Source organism: Perissodus microlepis, chromosome 5, assembly GCF_051167445.1.
Source record: "Perissodus microlepis isolate ML-2025 ecotype Zambia chromosome 5, ASM5116744v1, whole genome shotgun sequence".
Classification (NCBI taxonomy): Eukaryota; Metazoa; Chordata; class Actinopteri; order Cichliformes; family Cichlidae; genus Perissodus; species Perissodus microlepis.
Window position 1 is genome coordinate 1,369,567 of NC_140465.1, and position 10,183 is coordinate 1,379,749.

Below are 10,183 nucleotides of genomic sequence, written 5' to 3' on the forward strand. Positions count from 1 at the left end.
GCTTGTCTGGGAAACATCTTGGTGTTCAACCAGATAAGATGGATGAGGTGGTTTGGGAGAAGGAGCCCTGGGCTCCTTTGCTTAGGTTGCAGCCCCTGTGACCTGGCACAGGATAAGGGGAAGAAAATGGATGGATTGATGGATGTTATGCATACTATATACTGTAACAATTGTAAACATTGAGGTCAGTTTGTACATAAATTACAGCTCAAGTTTTAAATGAATTCATGTTCGTGGCTCTTATGATGTCAGTGAGAGGGGATGTCCTTAAATGTGGTCATCTCAGGTGTAGAGTTCTCGTTGTGGGTACATAAATTATGCTTACCTACTGCTTGAACATTCTGTTTGTGAGGGCCAGCCAATTAGAAGAAAGTTGACCTCCTACAATTTCTGCTCCCTCACTCTCCCAAAGACGTCTCAAAGAGTGACACTTACTAAACCCAAAGTAATAAGAACAGTAGTTACTGTACCAGCTGCTGTTACTATTTCCAGTGGAGGCTGTGAGGTCATTTTTTTCCTCACATTTCATTTGTTGTGTAATTAACCAGTACAAAAATGTTAGCAGCATCATTTCACAATCATTTTTCATGCTTCCGATCTGTTTTCACCTTATTGTAAGACTTTGCATCTAAGGGCCAATGTGTTTGCACTTGATTTCCTGTCACTTTCTTCAGAAGCTCTGTGGTTATTTTAAGCAAGAAAACTGCAAAGGCTAATTCCCATGAAGATCTTCTTCTGCCAAATGTGCAGGTATACAATCGTCTATTTGACTGATGTACTGTAATAAATGCACAGAGCAATGTGAAGCTATGTGCTTGGCTGAATTTACAAGTCTAAATTCTGCACAGCCTTTAATGAATTTCAGCTATGGAAGTGGTAGCATTAACCCCCCCCCCCCCCCCCCCCAATTCCCCTCATTTTGCTTTTTCTTCTCAGCATCAACCAAGCAGTTGCAGTCTGGTGAGGTTTGCATTTAAAACTTTATGACAGCAGTTGAGTTTGGGAAAAGATGAAAGGAAAGATGAGAGTTTTGGTTCTTCATCAATCTTACTACAGAGCTCCGAATTCCCAGAGGAATAGAGTGGATGATGGAAAATGAGAATGTTATAGTCTTCCTTCTCTTCGCCTTTTGCTTGGGTGGCGAGCTGTGCATGATTGTGTGACGTGTCTCCACATTGCGAATCACTTTGAAGCTCCTGGAACATGATTATTTATGAGGGACAATCCAATAGTGGATACACTTTTACACTGTCATTGTGTTTGCAGTTTTAAAGTGGCTGACTGCTAGATTAAATTTAAAAGTCAAATGCCTTTATGTAGTGCAGTGTATAGCAACATAAAAGTAAATAAATGACTATTTGTAAACTATCAGTCAAAAGTTTGGACACACCTTCTCATTCAATGTTTTTCTTTATTTGTACTACTTTGCACATTGTATACACATACTGAAGACATCAGATATATGAAGCAAGATATAAGGAATTATGTAGTAAAGAAAAAATTAATAAATAACTAAATATGTTTGTATATTTTAGATTCCTCCAATTAGCCACCCTTTCCTTTGTTGACAGCACTGGAAACCCTTGGCCTTCTCTCAATGAGCTTTATGATGTAGTCACCTGAAATGGTTTTTCCCAGCAACAAAGCTGCGCCCTAAGCTTAACTTTCTGTTTCTGAGTCCTCATTTGGGTCCTTCAACCTGCCTGCCACACAGCACTCGCCATGACATGGACAAAGAGGACCGGATTGGTTATAATGTCAGTACAGTAACACAGAGTTATAAAGATACTTGAAAAACAGGTCATTTTTAAACTTTACATATAACCCCTTTGTAAACCCTGTTCACCGAAGTCTATTTACCAACATACATAAAGATATTACACATAAAAAACACAAGGAAACATTGAAAATCATTTTTTGGCACAACACCAACCTTTATAATGTATGCAAAGGTCTGATGCCCCGCCCCTCAAGCGTTCTCAGCATCTCTGGGAACTCCTTCAAGACTGTTGGAAAACCATTAGTGATGGGAATTCCGGCTCTTTCGGCTTATTTTCAACAACAATATAAAATTATGCACAAAATAAATTACTAATGTTAAAAAAAACATGCTTTTTATTTATATATGTTTATATATAAATATGCTTTTATTTATTCACTCCACATAAAATGTAAAAAATAAATTATAAAACACAAAAAACAACTATTTACATTTCAACTTTTAACTATTAAAATTTTCAGTTTTTTCCTTTTAAACAAATTTAAAGTGAAACAACACAAAACACTGCAAACCACAACACGATAAAATATAAATTAAAATATGCAAAACAAAAAGAAGATGCACATTGTCTGTCATATAGGCCTGGGATGATTTTTTGGAAGAGTGTGGAATTACTACCACCCCTCCCCCCCCTCTGCTCAGCGCAAACGCAAGTTAGAGAGAGAGGGTGAGAGAAAGAAAAAAAAAAAAAACACTTCCTTTGTTCACTTCAAAGAGCCGGCTCCGACCGACACATCATTAAAAACCATTTCAGGTGACGACCTCATGAAGCTCAGAGAGAGGATGCCAAGAGTGTGCAAAGCAGTAATCAAAGCAAAGGCTTATTTTTCACATTTTTTGTTTACTACATATTTTCCATATGTGTTCATTCATAGTTTTGATGCCTTCAGTAAGAATCTACAATGTAAATAGTCATGAAAATAAAGAAAAACTATTAAATGAGAAGGTGTCCAAAGTTTTGACTGGTAGTGTATTTACAGGTTCTGAGGCTGTTTACCTGCACTGCAGTCTTCTTGAACTTTTAATGAAAAAGCATGTTGCAAGTTGTGTGACTGACAGGTGGTTTGGTGTTTTTTCTCTGCCTTTGTTAAATTATAGGTGCATTGTGTCTGTTTACAATGCACTGTTTGTGTCTTCTTGACCCCACAGTAAACTACAGTAAGTCATGGGCCCAAGGCAAATTAAGCGTCTTGATTATCTCTCCAATAAGCATCGTATCTTCACAAATGGTGCCTTTCATTTCCCTAATGGACTCTCTAAAGAGCTTAAGTGGATAGAGCTTGTGGTGAGTGTAGCCTAAAGCACAGAAAGGCAGCTACTGTGAGAAGAAAGCTCTGTGGTAAAGATGCTGGATCTGAAATGCAGTTAATGGCTTGGAAGGCAAGCTCATTTAGTTGCATCTGCTTTATGATGATTACACCATCATTCCTGCCTTTACTGCAGGCCTCTAAGCTATACACAGCAGCCCGTGTGAGAGAAGACGTCCACATTGGTTCACAAACATTCAATTATAACTGTGAGAATTCCATTTAACTAGTCATTTGTTCTGTGATGGCTCAGAATAATATTTTACCTCCTAGATTACCTCCTTTTTGAAGTCATTCAAACTGTGTTGATTTTTTTATTTGAATAAAGATTATTTACTAATGTAAATACACTGTATCCATATTTTAAAATACAAATTAATCACCACTGCTATAACGGTTTGTCTTTGTGTGCTTTATGGTTGCAGAGCACAAATCACTACACTAGTTTTATCCCTGAGGAAGCAAAACAACAAAAAACAAATCAATGGCTCGTGAAAATATAGCAGCTATCAGACTGAAAACTTCTGCTGAAATAAATCATGTTAAATAATCATAATTCATCAGCAAACATTAAAACTAACCTTTGTTTGGCCTGTTGAAAAAAAGCAAACAGTCATATTGCAGCCACAGAAATTCTTTTGTCCATGAAACCATAAAGCTGCACTTTCTTTTTGCCTTATAGTCTGATTTGTCATAACTTTTCCGTTTTGTGGTAAGCTTTTCTTTGGCTGTCACTTCTTCACGCTGACCTGTCTTATTTGGCTCAGCAGAACTAAAATATATATCCTGCTGCTTTTACACACACACTCACATAACGCTCAGCGATTCTCTGCGCGATCAACCTCTCACATGTTTAAGCTTGCTGTGGGAGATTTCACTTGTCATGTTTGCATAGTAAGCTAACGATTGATAAGACGATGTCAGAGGAATTGGTGCGCAAATTATCATCACTCACCAATCAGTGCTGTCACTCTCCATACACAGTTTGCGCGATTGCAAAGTGAAAGCAAAAAACAAGCGCAAATTCAAACGCGATTTCAATATGTCACATATTGACAGCGGCTCACCGATGCCAACGACTGGATAATTACCCAGGTACATTTCCGAAAGAATGCAAAAGCATTGACATATATTTTTCCTTCCTATGACAGCCCGACGGGCAGGGCAGAGATAGATTTTGGTAGCCCTGTATCTGATCGAGAAATCACTCATCTTTGGAAAAGAGAGTTTATTACAGAGAAATGTCTCTTTCCAAAATAAAAGCTATACTATACGCTTCTTCTGGGCTATATTCTCAGCAGCATATTAAACATATCAGGTCCCCATAAGGAGAATCCTGTGCTAACGGCTGTCTAAATGACTCGGGTAAAGTTTGTAGCATGCGTACTTGTTGTTTTAGTCTGCTTCCACTTGTCTTTGCACTACGATGATGTCGGCGTAAATGTGCAGTCATATTCGTTGTGTTCCCACTAGTGCTGTCAGCGTTAATCTCGTTGAAATGACGTTAACGCCACAACACGGCAAATCTCCGTTAACGAGCTACCGCGGATCGCCCCGTGCGTGGGGCCAACGCGTTAACGAGCTAACTGCGCTAACACACTAGTTCCCACCAATGTAATTGAGCATTGCGTGGCACATCCAACATACTGTTTTACTTTAGTCCATGACGCGCTTACCATCAGCGTCATACCTCACATGAAAACCAAAATAGTTCCAAACGCCAGATCTGAATGAGGGTGGGGGAGGTTCAATTTGCCATGTTGCAAGGAGAGCTTAACTTCTGTCTCGCTAGCTTGCCCTGCGCTCAGTGAATCTGTGTTCGACTACTCCGCCTAGGCTGCACTGTCGAGCACAGATCCACTGAGCTCTCAACACAGACAGCATCGTCAGAAGGAAAGTTGATAAAGTAAATTAAAAATGTTGTATTGTTCGATACAAATGCGTACCGAACCGAAAGCACTGTATCGAACGGTTCAATATCGATACGAGTATCGTTGCACCCCTAATATATATATATATATATATATGTATATAGATATATATATATATATATATATGTGTGTATGTATATATATGTGTATGTATATATGTATGTATATATATATGTGTATGTATATATGTATGTATATATATATGTATATATATATATATATGTATGTATATATATATATATGTATATATATATATTAGGGGTGCAATGATACACAAAATTCACGGTTCGGTTCGATACTTTGGTGTCACAGTTCGATATTTTTTCGATACAAAAAAACATGTCCATGCTTTTTTAATTTGTCATTTATTAAAATTATAAATATATATTTTAACTCAAAAGTACAGTTTTCAAATTTAATGTTGCTGAAACAACAAAGTAATAAAAATAAATCTATCTGATCGAGAAATCACTTTATTACAGAGAAATGGCTCTTTCCAAAATAAAAGCTATACTATACGCTTCTTCTGGGCTATATTCTCAGCAGCATATTAAACATATCAGGGCCCCATAAGGAGAATCCTGTGCTAACGGCTGTCTAAATGACTCAGGTAAAGTTTGTAGCATGCGTGCTTGTTGTTTTTGTCTGCTTCCACTTGTCTTTGCACTACGATGATGTCGGAGTAAATGGGCAGTCATATTCGTTGTGTTCCCACTAGTGCTGTCAGCGTTAATCTCGTTGAAATGACGTTAACGCCACAACACGGCAAATCTCAGTTAACGAGCTACCGCGGATCGCCCCGTGCGTGGGGCCAACGCGTTAACGAGCTAACTGCGCTAACGCACTAGTTCCCACCAATGTGAATGGTGAAGTTAACAAACAAAACCACCGCTATTGGTCTGACACTAACCCACATTGGATGGATCCCTCCAAGACTGTTGGAACAACAAAAGTGATGGTTTGGTGTGGTATATGGGGTACAACGATACTGGGTCCATTCTTCATCAATGGAAACCTCAAGGCCAGTGTGATGTGTCACATGGCCCTCTTCCTATTGAAAAAAACAAAAGTTGTATCCAAGATGGCCGACTTCTAAATGGCCACCATGGTCACCACCCATCTTGAGGAGTTTGCCCCCTCACATATACTAATGTGCCACAAACAGGACTTTAATATCACCAACCATTCCCATGTTATTACGGTGTATCCATATAAATGGCCCACCCTGTAGAATAACCTAGAATGGGTATATAGCACAGATACTGGTCATGATTTATGAGTGTGATGAAAGTGGGGGAAAAAACTGTCTCTAGTTGTTGTGGTATGGGAAGTTTTCTAGTACCTGCCAGGTGGAGGGGAGGAGTTTAAAATCGGATGCTAAGCATCTCTGATGACTTTCGCTCCCCACTGGTTCTTGAGCAGTAAGATTTAGCCACTTGAAGCAGACAGCTGGCCTCTGACATGATTTTGCGAGATCCTTGGCTACAATCAGTTCCTGCCAGTGATGAAGTATAGTGTTTCAACCAGTGAAAGTAATCCAAAAGAAGTTCATTCATTAACAGCATATGCATTTTAAATTTGCTGAGGTCTTTTGTAATTATCATAGAATATTATTGCTGAAAATTTTAATATATATTTGTTTAAGGCAAATATGTATTAAGTCTAAAGTATAAGTATACCTAAGTATAAAAATAAAATCAAAGGTGATTGCTCTACCACCTGACAGCCACCCCAAATACTCTGTGCCTCATTTTGAACCTGGGCCAATAGACTCTTTTAAGTTAGATCTTTTTATAGTAAAAACGTAGATGGGAGAAAACATTTTACAACTCAACCAGGACAAATCAGAAGTTTTAGTTATTGGTACTAGAAGCTGTCAGCACATCTATATTTACTAGCAATTAATACCTCCAAATCCAATATTTAGGTGTCATCTTTGACATGATTCTTAGTTTTGAGCTGCAAATCAGAAGTGTAACCTTTTGTTTTGGTTATTTACTGTACCAGGAGTTACAGAAATCCCTGGATTGCAGTTTGTCTCATAAGGCTGTAATAAAATATTTAGTTAAGGGTACACTCAATTTTTTCTAGGCCATTTTCACAATTTTCACTTTAAAAAGCATTGCCTGATTATATCTTTTCAGCTTATATTACTTCAACAAAAAACTCTCAGATTTACTTTGCTGAATGAAGAATATGAGCTTTTGTCATAATATTGCAGAGCTAACCGACTTTCTTATCTCAGTGCTTTCTGACTTCCCAACCATATCTGCAGCATGGTAATTCCTTAACAGAGCTGCTCAGATGTGCTGGTGTGCCCACTCAGACCAGTTGAGCGTTTTCGGGATCTTCGGCCAGATGAGCTAGCAGATTTGTTCTCCACCGCTCAGAGAGTCGCCAACTTGGTGGAGAAACACTTCAATGCCACCTCAATCACCATTGCCATTCAGGTAAACCACACACTCGGTAATATTTTTTAACAGTCACTGTCACAGTCGGGGAGAAGCTGACTTTGTGGAGTGACCTGGTGGACCCAAGTGCAGACAAGCAAAAACCCAACTTGATCTTAACAAAGGGCGAGCTGGACGTGAACATGAACATAGAAACCTGACATGAGAAACCTGAAACATGAAGACTTGAAGAAGCATCATTTCATAGACCTGGAAACATGGCATGACAAAGTAGGATGGACAGATGAGAAATGAATGAAAACTGACAGACTAAATACACACAGGAGGTGAATGAACATAAGGACTCCACAGGGGACAGGAATGCCACAGGCATCATAACAGGACGCAGACATGAAAACACCATAAACTCAAAATGCTGGGTGATATGACCCAGAACCATGACGGTACTTGAAAAATAGGGTAATAATAAAAATAGGATAATAATGCAGTAATGCCACCCTCCCGAGAGCCAGAGGCAGACTGGGTAAGACCCAGGGGACCCCAGCCGTCCACGGCACCCAAGAGAGCTGAAGATCCGAGGGGAGCAAGCATGTCTTGAGCTGTGCCATGAGCAGTTGCTCAAAAAATTTCATAACTATGGGCACGAGTTCAACAGGGTGACAGTTGTTCAGGTATGTTGGTGGTGAGTGTTTCGGCACTGGCACAATGGAGATGGTCTTGAAGCACATTTAGGAGAGAGAGAGGGGGAAAAAACTATGTAGCTCATTTTTTTTACTGTAAGGTGATGGGAAGTAATGATCAGTGTGGTCACATAATTGTGTAGATACTGATTGTATCTTATTTTCTACAAACCCAAATCTGAGAAAGTTGAAAAGTTGTGTAACATGTAAAAACGAAAAGTCAGATTCAATGATCACATCAACCATATTTTATTCACAATATAGCCTTGAAAACATATCAAATGTTAATCTGAAAAAATGTCTTTTCTTAGATCTTTTTGCGCAAGGGACCAAAAGTAAAGAAAAAAAGGTGGTGATTTAGTATAGTATTTAGTATAGTACATGTGAGAGGATTGGTCTTTTCATACGTGGGCCCATAAACTGGTAACTCAGTATTTATTTCACTTTCCTTCATTTTGGAAGAGAATCGAGGCGCAAAAAATAGTCACTCACCTCCAGTGAGTATTATGCTGCAGCGGACAGTAAAGGGACAACAGACATACCCAACTGGCTGACTGTTGCCAGGGCAATTTTTCCACTGCAGGTAAGCTCAGTGGAAAAATCACATACAAAATACACAAATGCAATTAGATAAAAAAAATCACATTTAACATAATTTGACAATCTCTACAAGATAAATGGAGAATTTACCTGCTGTATTTTTACATTATAGCTGTTGGATCGAGTGTTAATAACTGTTCTGCAAATCCATCTGTTCCAAAAGGTTTTGAGTAATGGTTTGAAGTGGAGATTTTGAGTTGGCTGTAATTCTTAAACAGATACTGCTATATCTTTGTTAAAACCCTTGAATTAACGTTGGTTGTATGCACTTTAGTCTAAATATGGAACATTTAAAAAACTAAATCCCATTGAATAAATATAGCCAAAAAGTTGTCTATGAAGACAAATATCTCAGGATAAAGACGCCGTTGACACAAACCAAGGGGTTTGTTTTAGGGGAGGTGAGATGTTATTACCTCATCTTAAATTAAATTCTTTCTTTAAAATATTAATGCAAGTATTTCTAAATTCTCATCTCTGGACTAATTACCCCTTTCTTTTCCCACCAGGATGGCCCTGAAGCCGGACAAACTGTGAAGGTGAGAACTTAATAATTTATGACCTTGAAATATGTCATGAACCCTCTGCAATAGTAATGCACTATTAAATAATCATCATAATTAATTTGTAGAGCTAAACTCCTGGAGATGGCGAATTATTCAGTTATCTTTTCTAAAAGGTGTAATTTTTAGTTTAGTTGAAGGCTATATGAAATAATTCATGTCACTTGCTTGGGAGCCTTTGGGAAAGTTCACATAGGTTAAAGTGAGGGGAGAGAATCATCCTCTTGTAAAATAATCCACTGTACTGTTGTGCTATTTTTTACTATATTAAAAAATGTATGATGCATTTGAACCTTATGAATAATAAATAAAATATCAGTGTATGAGATCCAGCATACGTGTAGCTCATATTACAGTTTGAAATGCACATCATAAGTGGAGAAGTTTTTGGCAACAAATGAGTAAAAGGTTTAGATGATGTGCTTGTATGCTGTATGAGGCAAGAAGAAAACATTTGATCCTTATACAACCGTTGGAAGAGCTTGGTTCGCATAGCCGGTAATAAATAAGACTCATTCCCAGTGGGTGATAGGCTCTGCCAGGGCTGCCATTTGTCACCGATTCTGTTCATAATTTTTATTGACAGAATTTCTAGGCGTAGCCAAGTGACGGAAGGCATTCACTTAGTGGGTCTCAGAATCTCATCTCTGCTTTCCCCGGATGATGTTGTTCTGTTGGCTTCATCAGGTGATGGCCTCAAGCTCACACTGGAATGGTTTGCAGCCAAGTGTGAAGGGCACAGGAACAACCTCACAAGATTCATAGATGGGTATACTAGTGGTGTGCGGATTGATATAGAAATATCGATTCTTCTGATACCAGTAATTTAAGTTCTAGAATCGATTCTCATATTAAAATATCGATATTTTAGTACTTTGGGGTAAATTTGTAGTTTTTCATTAACAGGAACA

The 10,183-nt window shown here is 38.3% G+C and overlaps 1 protein-coding gene across 2 annotated transcripts in view; it reads left to right on the plus strand.

Annotated features, from left to right (window-relative positions):
• fhit (fragile histidine triad diadenosine triphosphatase) overlaps nt 1-10,183 on the plus strand; it is a 197,418-nt gene that overhangs the window by 172,077 nt on the left and 15,158 nt on the right. For both annotated transcript variants that reach the window (XM_084927313.1, XM_084927314.1), the window contains 2 exons: nt 7,323-7,468; nt 9,219-9,248. In XM_084927313.1, the coding sequence (XP_084783439.1) occupies nt 7,323-7,468; nt 9,219-9,248 (176 nt within the window). The remainder of the gene's footprint in view (nt 1-7,322; nt 7,469-9,218; nt 9,249-10,183) is intronic.